This window comes from Mus musculus, chromosome 2 (genome assembly GCF_000001635.26).
Source record: "Mus musculus strain C57BL/6J chromosome 2, GRCm38.p6 C57BL/6J".
NCBI lineage: Eukaryota > Metazoa > Chordata > Mammalia > Rodentia > Muridae > Mus > Mus musculus.
This window is the reverse complement of record NC_000068.7, coordinates 160,941,765-160,968,611: the sequence shown is the minus strand read 5'-3', so window position 1 is coordinate 160,968,611 and position 26,847 is coordinate 160,941,765. Positions and strand designations below refer to the sequence as shown.

At 46.3% G+C, this 26,847-nt stretch overlaps 1 protein-coding gene across 12 annotated transcripts in view; it reads left to right on the top strand.

Moving 5' to 3' along the window:
- Window positions 1–21,634, top strand: part of Chd6 (chromodomain helicase DNA binding protein 6) — a 162,109-nt gene extending 140,475 nt beyond the window's left edge. For 6 of the 12 annotated variants that reach the window (XM_011239776.3, XM_017319258.2, XM_030252080.1 and 3 more), the window contains 8 exons: window positions 616–824; window positions 1,872–3,443; window positions 6,598–6,749; window positions 7,132–7,338; window positions 8,183–8,635; window positions 11,385–11,576; window positions 12,410–12,529; window positions 18,425–21,627. In XM_011239776.3, coding sequence (XP_011238078.1) covers window positions 616–824; window positions 1,872–3,443; window positions 6,598–6,749; window positions 7,132–7,338; window positions 8,183–8,635; window positions 11,385–11,576; window positions 12,410–12,529; window positions 18,425–19,312 — 3,793 coding nt within the window. In that variant the 3' untranslated portion in view covers window positions 19,313–21,627. Of the gene's footprint in view, window positions 1–615; window positions 825–1,871; window positions 3,444–3,817; window positions 3,855–6,597; window positions 6,750–7,131; window positions 7,339–8,182; window positions 8,636–11,384; window positions 11,577–12,409; window positions 12,530–18,424 lie in introns of those variants that run through there. The other 6 variants (NR_126509.1, NM_173368.3, XR_001783182.2 and 3 more) reach the window with 4 other exon arrangements.
- The last annotated feature ends 5,213 nt before the right edge of the window (window positions 21,635–26,847 follow it).

Below are 26,847 nucleotides of genomic sequence, written 5' to 3'. Positions count from 1 at the left end.
TCATAAAGACTGAGGTGACGGGAGCTTACCTGTTCTCTAAGTACTGTCTTAATCCTGTTGAGGACCTTTGTGTCCCAGAGAAGGTGATGGACATAGGCCACCACCCACAGAGTAGGAGGGAAAAACTAGGAGAACATGGGAGTCGGAGCACTTGCCTTCTCAGTAGGAGAGGTTGAACGAGACGGGACAGAAAGACCCCCAGAGTCTGCGTTCAGCATCGTCATGAGGGAAAGGCAAAATGCAGGTGGTATTATTTTAGCTTTTATATCCAACAAGTGAAAGATTAGCTAGATAATTCCTAAAATCGATGACCAAGAAATAGCACAGTCTACATACTTGACTTTGAAAAGGAGAAATCAGTACAAGAAGAGGGAGCTGAAGATTTGAAAGTCGTCCCCTCTTTGGAAGCAGATGTAAGCCTCTCCTTTCTGTTTGACTTAACAATAAAATACACAAGCCAGTGCCAAGCTTAGTGATACAGATGTGTAATCCCAGCACTCAGGAAGAGGATGCAGGCAGATCTTGAACTCAAGGCCAGCTTGGATCCCAGGGTCACAACAAGATCCTGTTTCTAAAAGTACAAAACAGCTCACCTTTCCTCTAATTAACTCTCAGGTGGACTAGAAGAGAGCAAGCTGACTTCTATAGGACAGTGTCTTCCTTTGGTGTTGTGTATGACCAAGAAAAGAAAGCCTTTGACTGGACACAGTTCCGCATCATTTCTCGTTTGGACAAGAAGTCAGATGAGAGCCTGGAGCACTATTTTTATAGCTTTGTAGCCATGTGTCGGAATGTGTGTCGTCTCCCCGCATGGAAAGATGATGGTAAGAAGACTCTTGTCACTATGTCAGCAGGGAGGTGGGAAGAGAACACGTTAAGTTTAAATTACAGAAGTACTATAGCTGAGCTATAAAAATGCCTCTGTCTGAAGAATTCTAATAAATACTGGTAGGTTGTTGGAGGTATGAGCTTGTAATTCAGATCTATAAATTCCCAAAAGGTACAGCTCTGTGATGTTAAAATCGAGCTAAAGCCTCACGGCAGTATTACAAGATTGATGCTAACTATGCTTTCCAGAGTAGAGGGGGTTTTGTTTATTTCCTTGTTTGTTTGGTTTTGCTTTTTAAAATCAAGATCTAGGAGCTAGAAAAATGGTTCAACAATTAAAGGCACTTGTTGCTCTTGCAGAGGACCTGAGTTTAGTTCCTAATACCTTCATGGTTGCTCACAACCATCTGTAACTCTTGTTCCAGGAGATCTGACACCCCCTTCAGACCTCTGATGGCACCAAGTGTGCACCAAGTTATACACATACTTACATACATTCAAAATGTTCATACACATAAATTTAGAAACAAAGAAGGAACTAAATATTTTCTCTGTATTAGCTTAGATAAAATAAGGGCTATCATTTAAACACCTCCTGATCCAGTAGGCAACCCTTCTGATGTTTCTGCCTGGTTGGAATTTAACACATCTTCCCCCTGGTCTCCCTTCAGCCTTATGTTTGGTTAAACTGTTCTGGGCCATATTGCCACATTTTAGGAAAACAGAAACAAGCATTGAACCTCTTGCCCCCAAATATGGCTTGGTTTTAAGGTTTGTTTATTCAAGTCAAGGAGCTAATTTGAACCCTGGAGTCATATTGATGAGACTTGATTTGACTCTTCCTTTACTGCCTTAAGGAGAGTGGCTTTTCTGGACCTGTTCTATTGTCCTTAAGGCAGGAATGATTGTATCAGGATTTTTTGGAAGCTAGAGAACATGTCAGGTGTTTAGTCAGGGCACACAGCATTGGTTTAAGTGGGAACCATGGCTTGTTTCTATTTTACAATGGCCTTGTGTAAAGCTCTGTGTGTCTTTCTCTCCAGGTCCCCCTGATGCCAGCATCTATGTTGAACCCATCACTGAGGAGCGGGCAGCAAAGACTCTATACCGTATTGAACTGCTGAGGAAAGTCCGTGAGCAGGTGCTCATGTGTCCTCAACTACATGAGCGCCTCCAGCTTTGCAGGCCCAGCCTCTACCTCCCAGTCTGGTGGGAGTGTGGGAAACATGATCGAGACCTGCTCATTGGCACCGCCAAACATGGGCTCAACCGCACTGACTATTACATCATGAATGACCCCCAGCTATCCTTCCTAGATGCCTATAGAAACTATGCCCAACACAAAAGAACTGACACCCAGGCACCTGGAAGTCTCTGTTGCCTTTACCAGAGCAATTCTAAACTATATGAGTCTCTTACTTACACCCCAGTGAGTAGGACTTCAGAGTCTCTTGAAAGTGAGCCAGAGAATCTGATGAGAATGGAAAGCAGGGATGATCATCTCTGCCTGCCTGAGGGCGGCTTACCTGACATAACGTGTGAAAACTTTGTTTCCAAAGTTCAGGAGGTCATTTCTCTTGACCATGATGAAAACTTGCTGCCTGAGTCTTTGGAGAACATGATATATGGTAAGACAGGACTCAGCCAAGAGCCGCATTCTTTTCAGGAGGCCCCAACTACCAACACACAGTCCAGGAAAAATACTATCACCATCTCAGCCAGCAGAAATGAGAGCTGCCAGCCTCCTGGTATTGAGGCAGAAATTACTTCAGCTTCCTCTCTCATGAGCAGCTTAGAAGCAGGAGTAGCTAAAATGAATATTAAAAATGGAAAACATTTGCTGGTATCTATCTCAAAAGAAGGGGAGCCCTGCTGCAGTGAGACAGGACGGAGACCTGAAACCATAGGCCACCGAGAGGCCAAATGCTTAGTGTCCCCTACCTTAGATACAGGACATGAAAGTGGGTTTGTAGATCTATGTAGTCTTAGTGTCTATGACCCCAAAAGAAACTTCTCCTCAGATCAGCAATTAATTGACTTATTAGAAAACAAGAGTTTAGAAAGTAAGTTGATTTTAAATCAGAGTGATGAGGAAGAGGAAGAAAATGAGGACGAAACCTTAGCCATAGTAGCAAGCGCCACAGAAAAGCCAGAGGTCTTGGATTTCCCCAAGCCCACTGTAAACATCCCAAGGGGGAAGAACCTCAGCTTCCACCAAGATGAAGCCAAGAAAGGAAGGCTGGAGGTGGTGAGCAAGACTGCTGGACCACAGAGGGTCTTTCCTCCCCCAGCCAATCAGTGCCACTGTAAACACATCGAAAGGTGGGCACATGGCCTGGGGAGCGAGGACTCTGAAGTAGAGAAACCCAAGGCTTATCAGCCAGACCTGTACAGAAGCAAAGCCAATAATTCCACAGTGGAAGGTGAGACTGCTGTTATTCCAACAGAGCCATTTAAACTGAAGCATGAGCTTTTAAAAGAACCATGGAAAGAAAGTTCAGAGGGGGGAAAGAGTTTCTCCATGTATGCTCCTGAGGGAAGTGAGCCCAAACCAGAAGACATGGATTTTGAGAATAAAGATGATTATGAGAAAGATGGAACCTGCCTCAGTCAAGGTACAGTATGCATAACTATGTACGCATGTGATGGGAAGAGGGGTGCTGTCGGAGCTACAATCGATAGTTTTAACTCCTAAAACGGGCCTACCCACCCTCACCATGTGGGTAAACCCAAGAGGTACAAGGTCTTGATCTGAAAATTCAGCAGAGTGGTTGAGCTGAGTCACCCCAGAGAACTGGGCTGACCGTGGACAGTCAGTGCCTGCACTGCAGCATCCATATTACCTAGAAGGACTGTGTGCTTGTGTGCAGAGGATGCAAACTGGCACAGGAAAATGCTTTGTTCCTGCACTAGATGAACTGAGCTAGCTGAAGTAGAGTAACTTTGGGACATGAGACCTGCAACTAATACAGGTGCCATTAATTTGCAGGAACTCCAAAAATACAAGTCAAGTTGGCCTTGTTGAGGTGAGCATAGAAAGCAGATGTTCGTGTCATCGTCAAAACCCTGTGCTTTATGTCAGGGCATTTGTTAGGTTTCTCTTAGAACTGAACACAAATAGAAATAATAGTTACAAACAACTGAAAACATAAATTTGATCTTTTTAAATAGGGAAATCTTAACTGGGGATTCAGGTTAAAAGGAGTTTCAAGCCTTGTGTGATGGCCTATACCTTTAATCTCAGCATTCAGGAGACTGTAGTAGGTGGATCTCTTGAGTTTAAAACCAGCCAGTACAGTGAGACCCTCCCTCAAAAAAATCTGGGTGACTCTGAAATCTTCTGTGCTTTGTGGGAACATACATACAGTGACACGGGATGCAGGCCAGTGAGCAGCAGTGGTTTTTACTCCTTTCCTTAGGTCCAGGAGGGTGTGTGAGGTTTATTCTTGCCATTACCTGATCCTGAGAGGGGGTACTCCAGGGGTGAGACAGGAATGGCCTTTTTTTAAGCGAGGGAGAGAAAAGCTTAACAGTCTTGGGTTGTGTAGCTTCTTTTTCTTTTTTAATTTTTGTGTTTTATGTATGTATATGTGTGTACTCACACAAATATGCATTCCTATTTGAAGGCCAAATGTTGATTACTCTGTTATTCGAGACAGGGTCTTGCACTGAATCTAATGCTCACTTTTCAGTTAGACTGGCTAGGCAGTGAGTCCTGGAGTCACTGTCTCTCCAGCTTTCCCAGCACAGATGTTAGGCCACCATGCCCAGCCTTTCTGTGGTTTCTGGGGATTCATGTACAGGCCACCTGTTTGCATAGTAACTGCACAGTGGTCTGCCTCCTGACCTATCTCCCCAACCCATGTTGCCAGTTTTTTAAAACTTCCACCTTTAGTTTTTATCACTGTGATTAGTAACTAATGGCACTGAACCCAAGTTAAAATGTACATAGTAGCTACGGTAAGGACTTGAAAACTGAACTGAAAATGACTTGGTGGATGTGTGGCCAGGCCATGAGGATCTATCTGTGACCATGCGCCTGGATTCCTTTTAACCTGAGCCAACAAAGATCATGCAGTGTATCAAACTATAAGACTCAGATCACTTTTGGGCCCTTTTGTGAATAAACAAATCACCAAAAAGATGAGGTACTAAAAATGCAGACAAATAAGCATATGGTAAATGTGAGAGGAGAACACTCTCCCTGTCTCTGGTAGGGGCTGGGAGGCCTGGCAGCTCTGTGATGAGGATAAATGCTGGCACCAATGCACACACTACAGAGCACTGCCCACAGAGGTATGGAAGGGCAAGTTAGTGCAGGCACGTTAGCCACTCAGGAAATGAGAAATCCTGAAGTCTTGAGAGAGCAGTAGCTTACTAGTGTTCCTTAAGGGTTGTCCCCCTGCATCAGAACTCTCACTGTTGCTCCCATTGACTCCAGAGCAAAATCCAGTTTTATGTCTTGATTTACAAGACTCAGGATAACCCGGGTGATCCCTACCCCTGGCTTTACGTTTCTCCATACTCCTGGATGTCTTGGTTCCTTGGCATGCCCTGCCCTTCCCCAATTGCTTTCTCTCCTGCACAGCCGTCCCTCACTTATTAACCTATTTAGGATAAGCCTTCCCTTCATTCCTTGTCAGTACATCATGTTTTCTTTTCTTTGGATGTTTTTAGCCTGGGGTTTGAGGGGTGACCCAGGCTCTCAGTCTATAGAAACAGCTAGCCTCAAAGTCCAATCTTCCTGCCTCAGCTTCTACAATATTGGGATTATTTGTGTGAGCCACCTAGCTATGGTTGTTTGCTCCCTGAACAGCACTGCCACAATCGAGCTGTTCTTTAAAGTTAGTGGTTTTCTATCTTCCCTATGAGGGAGGGCGAACACTGAGAGCTCAGACCCTTAGCTACTGTCTTGATTATTCCTAAATCCACCAGTCCTAGCAAGGCTGCTCATAGGGAGGAGCTTCGGTGGCTCCCTAGGAGACTCATTTCACAGTGGGAAGTAACACACATTCCTTGTCAGTTTCTGAAGAAAAGAAGTCTGAGTTTCCACCTTGAACATTTTACTGCCCTCTACATATTCTCTGTCATTACTTATTAGAAGGTCTTTGAGATTCCATACCACACTTAAAAATTAACTTTAACCTTGCCTAGCATGATGGCACACGCTTTTAAGCCCACCACTTGGGGGACAGAAACAGGTAGATCTCCAATTTAAAGCCAACCTGGTCTACACAATGAGTTCCAAGCCAGCCAGGCTTGAGTGAGACCTTGTCTCAATAAAGAGAGAGAGAGAGAGAGAGAAATATATAAATAAATAAACAAAATCTTTGGCCTTAAGGTAAAGCTCCAGGCTCATTTGCTTCACTTTTTACATGAATCATGGCTCTTTGTTGGGAGGTTCATGATGTCATCCTTTCTTAATCTCATCCTATTGGTTTATCACACTTCGTTCCTCTTTTTAACTGTCAAAATAGTGTTTACTATTGTCTTGTCCACTAAGCTAGCAAGAAATGTTTAGGTAGTCTTAGATGTCAACATGTTTCAGTGGCCCTAAGCAGAATTTCCCTCTGGTTTAACTAATTTAATTCTCCTGGAAATAGGAGACAGGACTAATAGACTGAGTGGACTAATTAAAGACAGAAGAGACAGACAGGTTCACATGTCCAGAACCCTTACGTCACTAGCATTTCCCAACTATCACTAGCATTTCCCAACTATCTAGTTGTTTGTTTGTTTGTTTGTTTGTTTTTTAACCTATCTTTGCAGACTACCCAGGCAAATACTCTGAGGAAGAGAGTAAGAGTTCGGCATCAGGCATTGCAGGAGACCTTGGGGAAGAGGCACAGGAAGTGCGGGCTCCCACCATTGCTCAGCTACTGCAGGAGAAAACCCTCTATTCCTTCTCAGAATGGCCAAAGGTATCTCTCAGAGCTTGCATCCTCCACTCAGGCCATTCCCAGCTTTGATTCCTTTGCATTAAACCTTATAAAAATACTGCTGGACAAACTTAGCTGTATATATGCCTGAACATTGAAGGTGATACACTAAGTGGGGAAGAAGGATAATACTCACCAGATTAATTAAACAATCAGAGGGAAATGGCAAGTTGCCCCTAGTCATAACACTGAAGATCCATTCTTTACTGCTCAGACTGTGACATTTATAGGTTGTATAGTGAGTGTGTCTGAACACTCCTTTCTGGTCAGCTCCTTGTGAAAAATTTAACTCCTGCTCTCAGGGACTTTGCAGACTTTGGTAACTTGACAGTTTTTTTCTCAGTGCTGCTATTCTTTTCTCCAGGATCGTGTGATAATTAACCGCCTAGATAATATTTGCCATGTGGTGTTAAAGGGGAAGTGGCCCTGCAGCCACCAGTATGAGCCCTCAGGTGCACTGCCCACACCAGTGTTATCCAGCAGTGCAGGTTCTCGAAGCAGCCTCTCAGAGCCAGAAGCAACAGAGCACGGCTTCAGCAATGGTGCAGCACTGGCAGCCCAGATCCAGAAGGTAAGGTTATGGCTGGAATGGGCTGCCACAGAACAGCAACATCCCGTGTTTCCATGCAGTCATTTATTCAACAAGTATTTGGGGGTTTGGTTTAGTTTTTCAATCAGGTAGTGTTAGTTAGAACTCTGGACCTTAAACCAGTGGGGTTGAGTAGTTTGGTGTACACCTTTAATCCCAGTGCTCAGGAGGCAGAAGCGGACAGATTTCTATGAGTTGGAAGCCAGCCTAGTCTAAAGAGTTGAGTTCCAGGACAGCCAGGGCTACACAAAAAGAAATCCTGTCTCAAGGAGGAAAAAATATTAAAACAAAGTTTTGGTACAAAGAAGTAAAAACAGGGTTTTATTCCTAAACTAGAGCCTGTAGGTTGTCAGGGGAAACAAAGAAGAGAGACATGCCAGGTAAGGGTGCTGCAGAGAAAGCAATACACTTGGCAGCTGTGACTTGGGGAGAGAATAAGTGTCTTTAAGCCTTTGGAGGACAGATACCAATTATGAAATTGGGGCAGAAAGGGGTGTTTATATGGAAGGAAGGTGAGTTATTTAGGAGTTATTAGCACACTGAATCTGATTTGACTGCACTTTAGACTCAGCCAGAGACCTTGAAAAACTACTGGCTCTGATTTACTTGTTCTGGTGTATAGTCTGGAAGCCTGTTAAAAGTGTAGATTCACCAAAGTAGACTCTAGATTTAATAAGTGGGGTTCAGCACTAGTATTTGAGGACCCTTGTGGTCACAGAGAAGATAGCAGGAAATAATACAAGGCCTGAGGAAATGAGGCTTAGAGAAGGAGCTGGTGTTTGGCCACAGAGGTTACATTCAAATTTCTTGCCATGTGTGTTCACAGGAGAGCTTCTTAGCCCCAGTATTCACAAAAGATGAACAAAAGCACAGACGTCCCTATGAGTTTGAGGTGGAAAGGGATGCCAAAGCTCGGAGCCTAGAAGAATACTCTGCCACCCATGGGCGTCCGCCCATTGTCCTCAATGGCTGGCATGGGGAGTCAGCTATAGACCTCTCCTGCTCCTCAGAGGGGTCTCCAGGAGCCACATCTCCTTTCCCAGTGAGTGCCAGCACCCCTAAGATTGGTGCTATCAGTTCACTTCAAGGAGCTCTCGGTATGGACTTGTCTGGAATTCTGCAAGCTGGTCTAATCCACCCAGTGACTGGGCAGATTGTCAACGGAAGCCTCAGGAGGGATGATGCTGCCATGAGAAGGCGGAGAGGAAGGCGAAAACATATTGAGGGAGGGATGGACCTCATCTTCCTGAAGGAGCAAACACTTCAGGCTGGAATCTTGGTGAGTATATGAGGTAAAAAAAAAAAAAAAAAAACATTCTACATTGAGAAATTAATTTCTCAGACATCACGTATTTCATTTATGGATCTTTTACACCTGTTTTAAGTTGTTCGTGTTTTCTGTCATCATGAAATGTCCTCATCTTTTCTAGAATAGATGATAGTAACCCATTGGTGACCCTTAATGCATACAGCCTGGAGAAATAAACCAAAGGGTCTTATTTCAAATAGAAGCAACCCAAATCCTCCAGTGCTTCAAAAAAGAGCCCCTGGCAGTTGAATAAGCAAGGCCAGGTGGCAAGCAACATTACTCAGGCATGGTGAGGCTCTCCAGGAGTTGAGACCTGGAAGGTGGAAGGTTGATCTTGGCTTTGATCTGGCACTGATGTGTGGCACACCAACAAGCTTTATTCTGATCCTAAAACATCTAAGACATCTGCTGTGAGGATCCCTGCAGATTGCACAGAAACAGAGCATTCTAAACTCAATGAAGGTCCTTATGAAGCATGGAGGAGGTTGAGAAAAATCTTCTTTAGACTTTGTTTAGTGCCTGATGTCTTGTGTTGTCTGAGTCTTCCTCTCAGGTTTTGTATATAACTTGAGAGGTGGAAGAGGCATTTTCCCCCCTGTCTAATTCTATAGACTAATTTTACTGTTTGTTTAGTCTTATGTTTTCATTTTAATAGTGACATTTTATTTACATCCTAACCTTTTTTTTTTTAAGGTGAGTAAGGGTATCTCAGTATTGCTCAGGCTAGTCTCAAATTTGTAGGGTCACTTGAACTTCCACCCTACAAATCAATGGGACCCTTTGGATCAATGGGACCCTCAAATCTACCAGTTTTGATTTCATTGATCTGGGGTAGAAGTGTGTATGCATGTGCGTGTGTGATATCATTCTTCAGGTAGCATCCACCTTTTGGTTTGTTGAGGTGGATCTCTCACTGGCCTGGAAGCTGGGCAGTTAGGTCAGGGTGGCTGGGCAGTGAGCTTAGAGACCATCAGTTCTACCTTCCCAGCTCCAGCGTTACACACATGTGCTGCCACCTAGGGTTGGGTTTTGGTGAGGGAGTTTAGATGTACTAATTCTTGTATGCCTGGCCCACAGAGTCCAGAAGAAGGTATCAGATCCCCTGGAACTGAAGTTACAGATAATTATGGGCCATCACGTAGGTCCTAGAAAAATACCCAGTGCTCTTAACCGCTGAGCCAGCTTCCCTGTCCCGTCTGACTTTTCCCCCTTTTTAAAAAAGCATGGTTTCTTGAAACTATACTCTGGTCTTCGTGTGTTCAGGCTGAGCTCTGTACTTACTGAACCACCTCCCCAGCTACCTAAGTGCTGACAGTGAGCTCTCTTTACTGTTAAAGGCTCCTGTAGAAATAAATACCAAGCAGTGCTCTGGTCTTTGTGTGTTCAGGCTGAGCTCTGTACTTACTGAACCACCTCCCCAGCTACCTAAGTGCTGACAGTGAGCTCTCTTTACTGTTAAAGGCTCCTGTAGAAATAAATACCAAGCAGTGCTCTGGTCTTTGTGTGTTCAGGCTGAGCTCTGTACTTACTGAACCACCTCCCCAGCTACCTAAGTGCTGACAGTGAGCTCTCTTTACTGTTAAAGGCTCCTGTAGAAATAAATACCAAGCAGTGATTTTCTTCTAGTGCTCATAGTGTTCCAGCAGACTGACTAGTAGGTAAAAAATAATTTTTTTCTTCTCTGGATAATTTTTAAATTTGTTGATGCAAGCACTGTTAGCACTATTGTAGGATTGTTTGGTTAGTGATTCTGAGCTGAGTGAGACACAGTCAAGCCAAAGAGGAGGAACAGGTGAGTAAACCCTAGCATGGAATTTTCTGGGATGTGAAAAATCTGAACAGAATTTTAGGACAGAGGAGGAGGTGCCTAGGACAGAGGAGGAAATGCCTAGGACAGAGGAGGAGGTGCCTAGGACAGAGGAGGAGGTGCCTAGGTCAGAGGAAGAGGAAATGCCTAGGACAGAGGAGGAGGAAATGCCTAGGACAGAGGAGGAGGAAATGCCTAGGACAGAGGAGGAGGTACCTAGGACAGAGGAGGAGGTGCCTAGGACAGAGTAGGAGGTGCCTAGGACAGAGGAGGAGGTGCCTAGGACAGAGGAGGAGGTGCCTAGGTCAGAGTAGGAGGTGCCTAGGACAGAGGAGGAGGTGCCTAGGTCAGAGGAGGAGGAAATGCCTAGGACAGAGGAGGAGGTACCTAGGACAGAGGAGGAGGTGCCTAGGACAGAGGAGGAGGTGCCTAGGTCAGAGGAGGAGGTGCCTAGGTCAGAGGAGGAGGTGCCTAGGTCAGAGGAGGAGGTGCCTAGGACAGAGGAGGAGGTGCCTAGGTCAGAGGAGGAGGTGCCTAGGACAGAGGAGGAGGTGCCTAGGTCAGAGGAGGAGGAAATGCCTAGGTCAGAGGAGGAGGTGCCTAGGTCAGAGGAGGAGGTGCCTAGGACAGTGAGAGGTGGTGATAAAGGAATGGAAATTAGGGTGAGGTCAGGCCTGCTGAGTAGACAGGGAGGTCCAAGGTGAGCACCTAGAATGTATAAGAGCAGTGAGGAGTCAGTGGTATGGTTGAAATCCAAGCACCCAGTGGTGAAGATGGGGTGGGAGCAGCTGGAAAAGTCAGATACCCCATGTTCTCCCATAGACCTGTGACTGGTATGAGCAATGTAGAGATGTGTGTTTCAGGAACTCACTTCGTCCTGCCATCATTATTACTCATTTTGTCTTAATCCAGGAAGTCCATGAAGATGCAGGGCAGACTACCCTGAGCACCACACACCCTGAAGTGCCAGGAGCTACTTCCTCAGCTCCTGAGCCAACAGCAGCAGCCAGCAGCCAGGCTGAGAAAGCTGTTCCCAGCAAGAGCCTACTTGACTGGCTGAGGCAGCAGGCTGACTACTCTTTGGATGTTCCTGGCTTTGGGACAGTAAGTATTGGCTGTTGCTACCCTAGACCACTGTTAGCTCACTGCTAACTTGGGACAGTTGAGAGAAACTAGAAGGTAGAAGCTATTTGGAAGAAATTTATATTGACTGAGAGCATCATATTAAGGAATATTTTTTTGTTTTTAACATTTAAATTCTGACTAAATTCTCCAATAATCAAAATTGCAAGAGCATACCAAAAACTAGACATGCAAAAGTTAAAAGAACAGACTTAAGTTCACCCCTTCCCCAATATCTCCCCAGAAATGACCACATAGCATCATAAGTCCACAAAGAAATCTTTAGGTTGTATAAGTTTTACGACTTGATGAAAATTCTTGCTGGCTACTTTTTGGTACTTCTGTAGGAGCTCTGTGCTTACAGTCACTCTGCTGGGATTCTCATTCAGTCACCTGATGCCTTCGCTCTGTTCTCCCAGTGAGGGGCCTGGGACAGCGCCTGAGCACTGGCGTTCAGTCTTGGTTCTTCCTTTCTTACTTGCTCTGTGCTCACTCATAAGACACATAGATAGAGAGCGTACAGGAGCACAGATCACAGCTGCACACTCACACAAGACCCACAGAACCAGCTAGCTGGGTGCCCTGGGAAACTGGTAAGTCAGCTCAAGGCCCCAACCAAGGGCATGGGGCCTACACAGCTTGTCTTCCAGCCTGCTGTAGGAGTTCTGATACCTCAAGGAGAGAGGTTAAGTGAGGTTGATAGTAGAGTTCTGTGTAAAGTACCATTAGGAAAAAATGAATAAAACCAACTGAAGAGCTCTTGTGGTATCAGACTATGGCAGAATGCTGTGTAACATTTTTCTCTATTAACCTAGAGTTTTTCAGACAAACCCAAGCAGAGGAGACCACGCTGCAAAGAACCTGGAAAATTAGACATCAGCTCTCTAGGTGGAGAAGAGAGGGTTCCTGCTGTCCCCAAGGAGCCAGGACTGAGGGTAGGAAGAGGGCCTTGGGTGTGGGAGCACGGGGATCATCTTGATTGTGCCATGCCTTGCACACTTGGGAGAGAGCCCTGCTGAACAGTGGGTAGCTGGATGGCATTTTCCCAGAGGACAAGAGGCCAGCGCACAGTAAACCACAGTAAGTGCCACAGCCCTTGTCGAGCAGCTGTGTGTCTCCTGAGGTTATGTTTCCATCTTCACCTCCTAAACAGTGTGTTAAACCATTTGTACAGTCACACAGGCTAAACCCTTAGCTCTGGACAGCAGTCTGCTGTTTCCAGTTTAATAGATGCCATCAGGGAAACTTTCATGTCTTACCTAAGTTTTTAATGACCGTTTAAGTAAGACATTTCTTCCTAGTGCTTCTGCACTAGCAATGAAAAACAGCTGACTCTAAGCATTGCCCTGTGCCTATTATAGAATCATAAGACTGGAACCAGCTTCAAAGACATCCGCAGAATACTTGGAGTCTAACGAGGCTAAGTTAATTATAGTTTACAGATGGATGCAAGTTTAGAATAGAAGAGTTCTAACCTCTAGGGGGCGGCAGTGACATTTCCCTTAAAAAACATTGGCCAGTGGGCCCACTGCATATCATGGACATCTTATCTCGGTGCATCCCAGAGAGGAGCTTCTAGAAATTCCTGTGGAGACGGCTGCTCTTCCCCAGCTTTCCCATAAATGCAAGCTTTCCTGACTCCTCCGCTCTCAGCCAGCTACAGCGTTCCCTGCATCAGCTTCCCAGGTGGGGTCACCGCTGTGATTTCTTACTTCAGCTGCAGACACAATAGTCACTCTTCTTGGCAGAAAGGAGTTGCCAAGGCTTTTGTCACTCAGCCAGCAACAGCTCCATGGACAACTGCCTTTACCCATTTGTATGTGCTGCCACCACTGCTTCAGGACAGGACTGGTCCATCCCTCAAACCTGTCATGGTGAAAGGTCATCCTCCCTACCTTACCTCTTCCTCTCGGAAAGGCCGTTCTTAACCCGTGTGTTATCAGCTGACACAGCTCTGTTTCCATCCTACCTACACTTGTCCAGTCTTCCCCTGAGCCTCGGTGTATAGTGTCTTGAGAAAGGTCAGGGAAAGACCTCCATTTCCTGTCCTGTTGCATCCCCGGAGTTGTTGGTTTACAGACATGCCGTTGACCTTGTTTCTTTCTACATGCCCAACAGTTTCCTTCATAGTCCCTGGGAATTAATGTTCATTACCCTTTACAAGCATTGACCCTTTGCCAGCAACCTCATCTCTGTGGCACATCTCCTTCCTTTATGAAATCACATTCCCTGTCTCTGAGGTTCCTTTTCTACGCTGAGGCAAGAATAGGGAACTTTTGTCTGCCTGGCCCTCAGAGCCACTCAGTCTTCCCAACACGTAGGTGGGCAGTGGTTCTCCACAGCTCTGCCAGGGTGTACTGCCTCTTCTCTCCCAAAGGAACTCTTAAACCATTCAAGTGGGTGTACCAAAAAGCTTATAAACAACAGAAACTTATTCCTCATAATTCTCAAGGCTGAGAAATTGAAGGTTGAGTATCTAGTGAGGGTCCAGTATTCATAACCATCTTGCTGCATCCTCCATGGGGTCACATGGTGTGTGTGACAGATGAGCTCTCTGGGATCTCTTACGAGGGTTCAAACCCACTTAAGGAGTTGGGTTTGATCTCATTGTCATAAAGCCCTCCCTGCCCCCAGCTTTGGGGGTGGGATTTTATTACACAAAGTCCAAGGCAGAAACCCCTCCCCTTCTAGAAATAGATTAAAACGCACAAGGAGCTTGGTTCAAGTTCAGAATCCAGCTATATATGCTGAGGTTTATCTGGGTAAGGTCCATAGCACCAGGGGCCTTGAGACTTAGCTTTGTTTGTAAGTTCTATCTGCGCACATGGATTTAGTATATAGAGAGATCTTCATTTATTTGCTGCAGATATGCTGTAACTACCTAGATACCACCACTGTTGCACTTGTAAGCATTGATAGACTGTGCCAGCAAAGTCATACTCAGATTTTACCAGTGATTCCAAAAATGCCTGTAGACCTGGTATTGTCTGAATTTGTTTCGTTTTGCCTTGGGGATTTCTAAACATTGAGCTACCTGGTCTCTTTTCACCCAGTCGTTGTTGGATAAGCCTTTGTAACAGTAACAAGAATGACTCAGTCACTATCCTGTTGGTTCTCCCCAAGAGATTGAGGGTTAGAACAAATGCCATCATATATCGATGAGGCTGTTAGTGGGTTAAAATGTCATGCAGTCATCTGACATCCCTGTGCTGCTGCTTGAGCACAGCACTCTTCTTGCTCTCCATGCACTCTGTCCAGGCCTCCTCTGGAAGAGGGAGCAGGTTTGCTCCCCAGGGTATAATTATCAGGATGGAGAGCTGCCAAAGCCCAATTTGGCTGCTGTGTGTGGTCGCAGAGCTGCTGGGTGGGGCACCTGTCTGTGGTGGGCAGCATCTGGGTGGCTGAAGTAGCTAGCCCTCCTCCACAGGAAGTGTTGAGGGCTGACTTGCTCTCTCAGTGCTTTCTACACTGTACACAAATCGTTCTCTTCATCTGAGGAGAAAAGAAGAGCAGTCCGACTCTCTATCGAGGTCTCACTTCTCAAAAGACCCTGTGTGTGCACTCACTTTGTCTATAACTCTTGGCAAGGGCAAGGAGAGGATGCTCTTACACAGCCTGGAGCCTGAGGAAATGCCAAGTGCCAGGCCTGTTTTCCTCTTAGCAAAAAGACTTTGGAGGTGGACTGTGCCCTTCGCAGTGGCCAATGATGGGAGGAGTTAGACAGAGCACGTGTGGTGCAAGAGAAGCCTCCCCAGCACCTTCCCCTGGCTCTGCTGTGGGTGGGCAGCAGAGAGGCTGGGAGAGGCAGTGTGCTCACCAAGTGAGGTGATTGACAAGCAAGGGACCAAGATGGCATGGTATAGATAGAGGCCCAGAGCAAGGTGGTTTGTGTCAGTGAGCTTAAGACAGAGTGGTAGAAAATTATTTTTAAGCTGCATCCCATCCTTCAGGTCTTATTGTCTCTCTAGAGGTAAGCAGCCAGGAGTTTACTTCTAGTGACTACCTCAAAATCAGAGTGAGCCCTTGCCCATCACACTCCAGAAGAAAGCGTCCTGACACACTGCTAGTGGGTGGTCCTGTTGGGAGTAAAGGCACATGGCATGATGTGATGTAGAAGAGCCTGGGTGCTCTCCTGCTCAGTCCCTGCCCGCTCGCTCTGCCACAGTGGTCCTTGCCTCTCAGTTTTGAAAGGGAAGAACTGGTGTAAGTAACTGTTGAAGAGGTTCCTTCTAGATCAGTGATACTGAACTAAGGCTTTTCGAAAAGTTCTCTCAGCCAGAGGCAGGTGGATTTTTGAGTTTGAGGCCAGCCTGGACTACAGAAGGAGTTCCAGGACAGCTAGGGCTATACAGAGAAACCCTGTCTCAAAAAACAAAACAAAATAAAAAAGTTCTCTCAGCATTGGCATAATAAAGCTTTTTATCCATGATAACTCTGTTTTTTTTGGTTTTTGGTTTTTTTTTTTTTTTCTAGAATATTCTTTGGGAAAGTGAAAGACAAGCATAGCACTTCAAAAATAGCTCTCTGGGGACTCAAACACTAGAGTCATGTGTCCGTGAATTGTTAGTTTTCTGTGACGTGACACTCATACCGATTGAGTTGAGAGGAGGTGATGATGCCCTTGGGTTAGCCACTGACGTGACGCTTCCATTGCTCTCTTCCTGTCACCACTCATTCCTGAACAGCTTCTTCAGAGCTGACTACTCCCTGTGGGGAAATATGCATCCTATGAGCTTCTCCTGGAGCCTACCATGCCTGTTCTTAGAGCTCACTGAAAGCCAGAAACTAGTGTCACCAACACCCATAACTACCCTGCAAGGAGAGCTCTGTTGAGTGTTTTAGTTTTTTAATAGTTTTGGGAGAACAGAGTCAGGGAAGGCAATGGGAGACACCAGAGCTGTGAGTAAACTTCTATACCTGTCTCAGGAGGTAGTAAGTAGTTTCTTACCTGCTCGAAAGCCCAGTATCCAGGCTCAGATACCCTTAGCTTCCATAGCTTCCTCTCCATGTTTGAGGGTTCCACAGGCCCTAACAATAGGGTTTCTCTGACTCTTTGGTATCTGTTAGCAAGAACTTACTTTCTTCCCTTTCTTAGCCTTGTCTGCTCAGAACACTGCCTCTGAGCTCTGACAGGCAGCTGTAGAGTCCTACTTCCCTGCAGATCCTTGCTGTGCACACACTCCCCACTCTGAGGAGGCACCAGATCAGCTCGGAGAGATGCCGGGCTCATCCACACAGAGGCACAAGACCCATCACTATCTGGTTTCACGCTTGCTAGAGCTGAAGGAACGTTGTAAAAAGAATGCTAGCTTTGAGTCTGAACTACAGGAAGGAGATACAGGGCAGCAGGGCCTCCCCTTCATGTGCATGGGAAAGAACAGCCATCAGCAGGCTTTCTTTGTATCACTCCTGTGTGAGAAAGGGTGGAGGCTGCTCAACAACACGAGGATGTTTTAACCCTGTAGATCTGTATTACCTGATAAACTAACAGAGCAGGAACAGGGAAGGACAGCAGAGAAAGGCATGTGCAGTTATCTGTGCCCAGGGATTGCAAGCAGCACATCGAGAGGGAGACAGAAAGAATGAGAATCACTTTCTTGTGGAAGAAACAGGTTTCTCTTTTTACTGGAGGTGGAGCTCTTGTAATTTCAATAGCTTCTGTAATTTCCTCTCTACAAGCAGACCATGGTCTCTGCTGCAGCCTCCATCTCCCTTCCCACTCATCTTCCCTACTTGTCACCCCCATCAAGGCCGTGTGCTCACTGTGGTCTGTGCTGTGGTCCTGATAACGCATGGTGGGGAAGGGTCCATGGGTCTAGTGCTAGGTGACATTATGAGTCTTAGGAGCACAAGTACTGACTGTGGAGCTTTTTGCTAATTATAAAAGTAGAGCGTCTTTAATCCCAACTCTCATGAGGCAGAGGCAGGCAGAGCTCTGTGAGCTTAAGGCCAGCCTGGGCTACAGAGTGAGTTCTAGTTACATAGAGAGACTATCTTTAAAACACACACACACACATTTAAAAAAAAAAAAACTAATAAAAAATTGGGGGGGCAGGGAAAGAACTCCAAAAAGAAGAAAACTGTAGGAGCTTTCTTAAGGGAAACGAGAGCCTCGCTCACTCAAGTGCATTGCTCAGCAGTGCTCAAGGTCCTTCATTTCTACAGCCTGTGTGTACACATCCTTCTCCACTCAACTCACAACTTCCAGGGATTCAGAAAATATTAGGATGCACACATCATTAGCATGCCATGTCCCTAGTAAGTACCCCTTCTATGGCTGGGCAGCATTATAAACACTTCACTTTCAGTGACACAAAAGTGTCACTATCTTTTTTTTTTTTTTTTTTTAACCAAAGCTGACCTATTCTGAGCCTCACCAACAGCTGTACTGTTGCTCAGTCCGCCTTTAAACTCGAGTGCATCTGACTCCCAAACCCACCCAGCACACACTGCTCTGCTGCTTCCATACAATCTTGTGAGAAAGAAGGCTGGAATGTTCCATGAAGGGATTGTAGCCGTAAGAATTAAGACCTGAGGCACCGTCAGGGCTGGTCCCCCCTGCCCACCTCTGCCAGTTTCTCATACAGTGGAAACTGCTCTTCCCAGTCAGTATTGGAAGCACTTTTTGATAGGTACAGGCATCTGGTTGCTCCCTTGTCACTAAATGCTTTTGGCTTCCAAGAAGCAACCGCCTCTAGGCCAGGACACAGGAGCTACTCTGACCTCGAGCCCTGTGTGGAATGGGGGATAAGCTATGCCAGGACACAGCTGTAGCCACCCTTTGCCATCTGGTGACTTTCAGCATCCAATGTTTCTTTGTCCTTTTTCAGGGGTTTCTCCCAGAAAGCAAATTCAATCACACCCTAGCTGAGCCTGTGCTTCGAGATGCGGGTCCCCGCAGGAGGGGGAGGCGGCCTCGAAATGAACTCCTAAAAGCTCCAGCCATTGTAGCGGACTCTCCTTCTGGAATGGGACCACTGTTCATGAATGGGCTGATTGCGGGAATGGACCTGGTAGGATTGCAGAATGTGAGAAATATTCCAGGCATTCCTCTCACTGGGCTGGTGGGCTTCCCAGCTGGTTTTGCCACCATGCCCACGGGTGAAGAGGTTAAGAACACCCTGAGCATGCTGCCCATGATGCTGCCAGGCATGGCCGCGGTGCCCCAGATGTTTGGAGTTGGCGGACTCCTCAACACACCCATGGCAACCACCTGCACGACCACTGCTTCAGCGTCTCTTGCAAGCACAAAAAGTGGTACCTCAGCCACTGAAAAATCTACAGAGGACAAGCTGAGTGGCCATGATGTAAACACAGACGCTCTGGTAGACGACAAGCCTGGCCCTAGTCCGTTTTCTGATCAGTCAGAACCCACAATAACTACTAGTAGTCCTGTGGCTTTCAACCCATTTCTCATCCCAGGAGTGTCTCCTGGACTCATCTACCCTTCCATGTTTCTTTCCCCTGGCATGGGCATGGCTCTGCCAGCCATGCAGCAGGCCAGACACTCAGAGATGGTCGGTCTTGAGACCCAGAAGAGGAAAAAGAAGAAAACTAAGGGGGACAGCCCCACCCAAGAGCCTGCGTCTGTGTGTGAAAAGGAGCCAGGCAGTGATCAGAACTGCACCGAGTCCAGTGCCACTGTGTCCCCAGAGAGAGAACACGTGGCACAGGCCAGGGAGGAGGGGCTCAAAGACTCCAATGAGGATACCAATTAGAACTTTTTCATTTAAGAAATGATTGTGGCTTGTAAGTTTCTTATCCCATAAAGGTTTGTCACTTCCCTCACTTCACCTTCATAAGAACCTGTGTTTTCATCAGTAATATTACCTACCTAATTTCCTGTCTGAGAACTCTGGTGACATGTTAATAGTTGCAGGGTCTTGCCACTTTGTTAGGTAAGTGTCACCTGCCTAGTCTAGGCGGCACAGAATCCTTCCTTTTATCCAGTTCATTCCAGCAATCACAGTTGATACAGTGCTTGGTGACATACCACCTTCCCCTTCTCTTTCAAGTCCCACTCATCTGAGGAAGAAAATGGCAGAAGAAAGCTGTGTAGGGATTCACTGTGGGGCCAAAGAGCAAAGATGAACGTAAGTGCAAGCTCGTTCTTTTGTGAGCAACTGAATAAAAAGATCATATTGAGGAAACCAAAAGGCACATGATAGGAAGTGCCGGTGCGTACTTTTGTAGTTCAGGTGTCCTGTTGTCTTGGTTACTGAGTAGCGTAGTCTACAGCATATAAACTAATGGTTCAAAATGCATATACTGATGGCTTCTAAAAACAGGAACCTTCCAGATAGTAATACAGTTTCCCCCTCAAGGTTTTCCTCCTCTTCAGCAAGAAGAAATACTGGCCAGCTAGGCAGTTTCCCTATCGTCCCTGCTGAGTCTGAGACACTTCAGCACCTTGAGTTACTGCAGCAACTGCGAGGGCGCTGCTCAGGGTCCACAGATGCTGCTGGCATTTATCCCAGGACAACTGCTGCCACCCGTTTCCACTTTTAAGAAACTTGCTGGATTTTTGTGTTCTTTCACCCAGAGCAAGGCTTTTTGGAGCCTAGTAAGGTAATCGCTCAGCACTTGCTAGATTCTGTCATTAGCGTAGCGTGTCAAAACACGCACACCACCTTTTACATTGCAACTGTGAAGTTTTGTCCCTCCCATTTTCTCACTACTCAAACGGTATCTTAGTATTGGGCCCAAATTCCAAATTGTCAGTCAGGCAAGGTTCTGTTAAGTCAGCAGCATACACTCTCCAGCTCCGTGTTGAAGAATTGAGCAGGGAGGAGCCCACTCGGTGGCGCTTCAGTTCCCGTTTTCTTTCCCCTCACCCTTACATCATGTTCCTCCTGAGGGTCTCCTCCAAGGACAGCCCCTGCTGAGACTTGAACCAGCCAAACCTAGTTCTCTGGAGCACAGGCTCAGGGGCTAGACAGGTGGCGGGTGTCCCGAGTACCAGGTTCACTTCGGTGTTACAATTAACTGTGTTTTTTTTACTGTTTCTGTTACAGTTTTGCTAACTTATCAGAAGGTCGGAAAGTTTGGCTGTTTCAGTTTGCATTATTTATTTATGATGATTTTTGTCATTGTCTTTTATACGTTTGGGTTATAAATTATGTAAATGTTAAAATGAGCATCTCAAAGAAGTCTGTTAAATTGTGACCGGAAAAAAAAAAACAATCAGGTGTATTTTCAAAACAGAGAGTCCCAGTTTTATGAATCATAGATATAAACTAGAAATTCTATAACGATCTATAAGAAAGAAGAATCCAAGAACTGAATAAATGCTATTTAATAACCTCCTTGTAGTGTAGAAGGTCTGTGATGCTGGTAACAGATTTCTTAGAAATGCTGCTCACTGTTGAACTAACATCCTGTTCAGTTCTGCTCCGGCGGAAGCAGAAAGGTTTCTCGGCTGTTAAATCCTAAAGATCAATATAATTTATTTATGTAAGAGAAACATGCAATCAATATATTTTTGAACCTTTTAAGTACTAATTTTCTTTTTATCAAGTAGAAAAAAATGTATTTGCCCTAAATCCTTAAAAATACAAATGCTATAAAACCTCCTGTATTTTGCAAGCCTTACTGCAATGAGCATTGTAGACACCCAGCAGGGTCTGCTCTTCCTGTCGTCTCCCGTGTTGTCTCATGTGGAGAGCTCCTCTCCCAGCTTCCACCTAAACTTCCAAGTAGGTCACAGGGTCCGCTGCGGACCCAACTTAACCACCAGCATGCGCAATCCCTTGTTATATCTTAACCGAACCTGTATGTTAACTCTCGGGTGTTCAGGCTTCTGTTGACTGCTGTTGTGATACTGTTTGCAAAATGAAATTGACACTGTGGATTATTTGCTCTGTAAGGCATAAGTGCTTCTTATGATTATTTTAACGTTCCGAGAGCAAAAGCCAAATTTAAACTCTCTTCAGCAAACTTGAGCCTCTTCATCTAATTCCATGTCACTCATAGCCATAACTTCTCTTGGTCATCTTCACCCATGTTTCACATAATAAATTGTCTGTGGTCTTGATCCTGGATTTAAAAAGGAAGTTCAAAATTCAGATTTATATTAAGGATTTCATTAGTGCTTAGATGTCTGGCTACCTGGGCATTTTATGAATGTATTGTGTATACCAGGGATCTACAGTCCTTCTGGGTACCTGATTCCTGCTGGGCAACACTCTTGGGAGCTGACCTGACCCATCTCCACTCTCAGAACACAGATTAAACTGTGCCATGGGAAGGACTTAGCAGTATAACCTCCCTCCAGAACCAGCCCAAAGCTTCTTCCTAAAGGCACTTCTTTAAACCCATACTGCATATCTTACTAGGACCTAGAGTTCCTTAAAGAACGAGGCTGTTGTGGGTAGTGTGTCCCATAAGGTACAAGAATGCCTGGTATTCTCTTAAGAACTTTGTTATCCTGTGTATGGGAAAAACACAGCTCCTTGGCTCCAGGATTAGACATGATGATCAGTGAGGCTGGAGGGAAAGGAGTGGGCCTCGGTTAAGATGAAGCAGGATACTGGCCCAGCCTCCCCTGTGGACGGAGCCCCTATCTGGGCGCCCTCTCTAGGCAAGTAAGAGGGTGAGGTATTGAGAGTCAGGTGCAGAGCCCTTTGCTGTTATTTTTCACGGCAGGAAGTACAGTCACCAGCTTAAGATCTCTAATGGAGGACCAGTGAATGGTTACTGAGCATGACAGTGTAAGTTTGATCTCCAGAAGCCACCTTGTGAAAGGAGAGACTCCTGAAAGTTGTCCTCTCAACATGCACACACATGCACACACACATCAGTGAATGGCCTTTGAAACCTCTAATGGAGACTTCAGGGACCCTCCTAGATAGAGAAGAGCTAACTCACTAGTAGAGTCGTGGTTTTGTTCCTTGACTTAGCCCCTCACCCAGACAACCTCCCTACCAAAGCAGGGGTTAAAAAGTACATTTTGCAATTTAACCCTAATACAAGGGTTAGCCAAGTACACCCACTCCTCCACCCCGTGCAAAAGTTAATCTGTCCACATTGCTGGTATTTATATTTGCCACAAGCTACCCAGGCTATGTTAGTCTTAGGAGGCATAGCTGAAGCCAGAGCTCATAGTCCCACCGACAGACAACAACATCCCAGTCCTGGCTTCTGTAATACCAGTCTGGGACCTCTCAACTTGGAGACCAGAACTCTGAAGAACTTTTATGAAAACTTGGTACTGGGAAAAAGGGCAGACACAAAGCCGCCCCACTGAAGACCTTTCTGCTTGACTCATTGGCATCTAATCTCATTAAGTGGCCCTCACTCATGTGCTTGATCTGGAAACCTCCAAAGAATTTAAGTCAGAATTGGCCAAAGCCAAGGATTCGGGTTTCATTTGGTTGTGTTTGCAGTTTCTTCAGACCTGTTATCTGAAGTACAGGAGCTGAACAGCAGGACCCCAGGACATGCTTGCTTAGAGCTGCTTTTGTGGTCCACATACAGGATATCAGTGGGATAACATGAGAAGCAAGTAAATAAGTACTGTCTCCCACTAAGTACTTCATGAGCTTAGTGTGGGACTGGAAGCAACGTGGCAGTGGCAGTTCCATGTCACCCGAACGGCTCTGATGCCTGAGCCCTGGAGAAGAAAAGCCAAGTCCAGGGTGAGAAGGGAACAGTAGAGTCCCCAGCAGACCTCGCCCGAGGCGGGTCCTCATCTGATCATTTCTATCCTGGAGGGTCAGTAGTGGGGTTGGTGGAAATGGGTGAAGTCAAGTCCTGGGTCATATACTCCTTTCAGTAGCCAGTAAGGGTTGCCAGCTCCAATAGGAAGAGAAACCAAGAGTAAAGAAAGAACAAAGAAGTGCTTGCTGCAGATCCTGAGGCATGTACACAGGGGTAAACACCAGCTTTCCAGCCCAACTCCAGGGCCCACACACAAGAAAGGTTTCTTTCTGCATGACCTGTGTTCTGGGTGGATGAAGAGACACCACTGTAGTGCCAAGAACAGGGAGGTGTGGTTGAGTACACATTACCAGGACTTACTCAGAGTGCTTAATGGCCTTGTCCTTGGTCCCCACAATAACTGCCTATCTCTATATCCATGAGCGACCTAAGATCCAGAGAGGATAAATAGCTTATCTAGTCAGTGAACTGGTCAGTGACGAGCTGAGCTTTGAGAATCCAAATTGGTTCCTGAGCCCTAAGTTGCCTGTGGGGAGTTGGAGGGAGCGGGCAGCTGTTCTGCCTGGGGGCTTCCTAAACTAGAAGTAAGTACAGATGGCTGAGGGAGAGGGACCGTGCTAGCTCACACTGCCCTTTGCCACCAATGTCACCCTGGAGGCCAATTGGGAGGCAGTTAATTTGGGTATTTCCTAGCCCTGTTAACACGGGTGTTGAGAGGTTTCTGGGCCAGGGTGATCCGGAGAGATCTTGGTATCTCTGCTTGGCCTCACCAGCCTAAGGCTAAGGAGCCATGTGAGAAGTGGCTTCGCCTCTCAAAGGTGGAAAGAAGAATAGCAGGCCTTGAGTAGCTGCTCAGCTATAAGAACCTGGGGGAGAGGGAGCTACTAGAGAAATGGATGCTCCTCACACACTTGACCTCCCGCCCTAGGCAGCTGACCTGCATACACCATTGATGATCACCACGGCACCTATTGGTGCCTCTCTGGGTCACTGTGTCAGGGCTTGAGAGACGTGCACTTATCACAACATGTCTTCCCCAAATGAGAACCCAGTTCAAGTAGATGGCTGCCTGCCTTCAGTGGCACAACTGGTGAGCAGAAAGGCAAGAATGAAGGGCAGTCTAAATGTGCCGTCTACTGTGGCTTTGGCTTCCTGTGTGAAGCCGCAGGCCCCACATAGCTATGTAGAGGGAAAACAGCCAACGACAACCCCAGGCTGAGAAGGGACTTCATATGGATAAATTATGGGAAAAGCCAAAGGAATAGTCCATGGACATGGAGATTATATCACATTTAAATTACCATAAATAAACTTAGTGCTCAGCCACACTCATGCCAGGCTATGCTGCTTTTGTGCTGAGACCGCTGTTGTCACAGGAGCCTATGTCTGTGAAAGCCTGAGACATTCATTCCCTGGTCCTTGACCAAAATTCTTGTCTGCTGACCCCTGGCCCACAATGTCGATTTAATTTATAGACTATTTGTTAAGTCAGTTAAAATCTACTCATGAACTCAAACATTCTATAGGAATGTGGATCCTACAGTAGAATCACATTTACATTTAAGATAAAAACAGACGTCAAAGCAGCCCTGGACTCCAGGCAGCCTCCTGAACATCCTGTAAAACCCTGTGGTCCTTTCACATTGGAGGAAAAGTTTGGTCTGTCCTACCCCATGTTTTTGGGAGCCAGAAGAGGGCAAATTTGAAGATGCTGTCAAGAGTTGAGATTGCTGAAGGGAGGACCCGGGAAGTGTGTGAGGAAAGTCGGGATATAAGGAGATAACCAGGAGCCAAAGCCATCTGTGGCTTGTCATTGAAACAATGACAGTCCTCCAAAGTGGCAGAGGCTGGCCAGCAGAGTGGACCACAGGGAACCCTTGCAGGAGGACAGGCCTGGCAGATGAGCCCTTTATCAGTGCAGAAGTAAGGGAGCTTATTCCATCACAACCCACAATGGGGGTAGCTCCCTCCAGCCAGCTGGACTCTGAAATGTCTTAGAGACTTCCAGGCTCTCCCACAATGGACCAAGCTGGCTGGACCCCGCCCTTGGGGATCTGATTGTGCAGTGAGTGGCAGAGAGAATGACTGGGTTGTGCAGTCGTTGCCCTTTCCTAACTTAACACCAGGTAAGATTTGAGACAGTGTTTTGTTCCCCTGCTGGCCTGTGTGTGCTGTCACACAGTGATAGCAACCTCCAGGGCCTTCACAGAAGCCCCACCCAGCATTCAAAAAGGAATATGGGGGTTCCCGACTGGGCAAAATTATAGAAGGATTTGTATTAGTCTGTTTGAGCTACCATGACAGAGTCGCGTAGTCTGGGAAGTATAAACTTTTTTTCCCACCATCGAGAGGTCAGGAGTCCAAGATCGGGGTTCTGACGTGTCCATCTGTTTCTGCTGAACACTTACTGACTTGCAAACAGCTGCATTCTTGTGGGCACCCAGAGCAGATGCATGAAGGAAGAGAGTGCTTGAAGGCCCCTTTTAAGGATGTAGCCGGGGCTTGCTATCCTAGGCACAAAGGACGAAGTGGAGAGCTGTGGACTTCCACCTCTGTCTGAACAGCTGCCCCCACAGGAGCTGAGAAACAGGGCTGTCCATCCAAGGAACTTCCCACAACCCACAGGCACTCCACTCTAGGTGAGTGGTTCTCAACCTTCCTTTTTTTCAAAAAAGATTATTTATTTTATGTATGTGAGTACACTGTAGCTGTCTTCAGATACACCACAAGAGGGCATCAGATCTCATTACAGATGATTGTGAGCCATCCCTCCAGCCCCAGTTCCCAACCTTCCTAATGCTGCAAACCCTTTAGTAACAGTTCCACATGTTGTGGCGACCCTTGACCATAAAATTGTTTTTATTGCAACTTCATAACTGCAATCTTGCTCCTATTATGAATCGTAAGGTACTTTTGGAGGTCGAGGTTAGTCAAAGGGGTTGTGACCCACAGGTTGAGAACCGCTGCCCTAGGCACAGCAGTGTTTGTGAACTTGGATGTCTACTTCTCAGGGCTCCTACTACTCAGGATGACACACCTGGATGACGTGGAGGCTTAAGGTGGCAGGAGGTGATGGAGATCAGAAGCTTGGCACGTGGCTACTTAGCTGGTACCTCAGTAGCTGGTGTCTGCCTTACAGGGATGTGAGCTCTGTGCTGGTTCATCCCTCATTCCACAGAGCATGGAAACGCATGGTACCTCAGTAGCTGGTGTCTGCCTTACAGGGATGTGAGCTCTGTGCTGGTCCATCCCTCATTCCACAGAGCATGGAAACGCAGATGTTCCCTTATCCTTGATATTTTAAAATGTATTTTATTTATTCTTTGAGAATGCCCTGCATTTACACGATGTATTTTGTTCATAGTTACCCTCCTACAACCCCTCCAACTTCTCCCAGACTCCTTCCCACACCACATCTTCCTCCCATCTCCGTAGTCTCTTCTGTTAGTCTGCTGGATCCATAAGTGTTTCTAGTGTGTGTGTGGATATGGGGCCATCCATTGGAGTATGGACAACTTCCCAGTAGCCGCATCCCTGAAGAAAACTGATCTTCTGCCCCTCGAAGCTATCAGTAGTGAGTGCCTCTGCTAGGGGT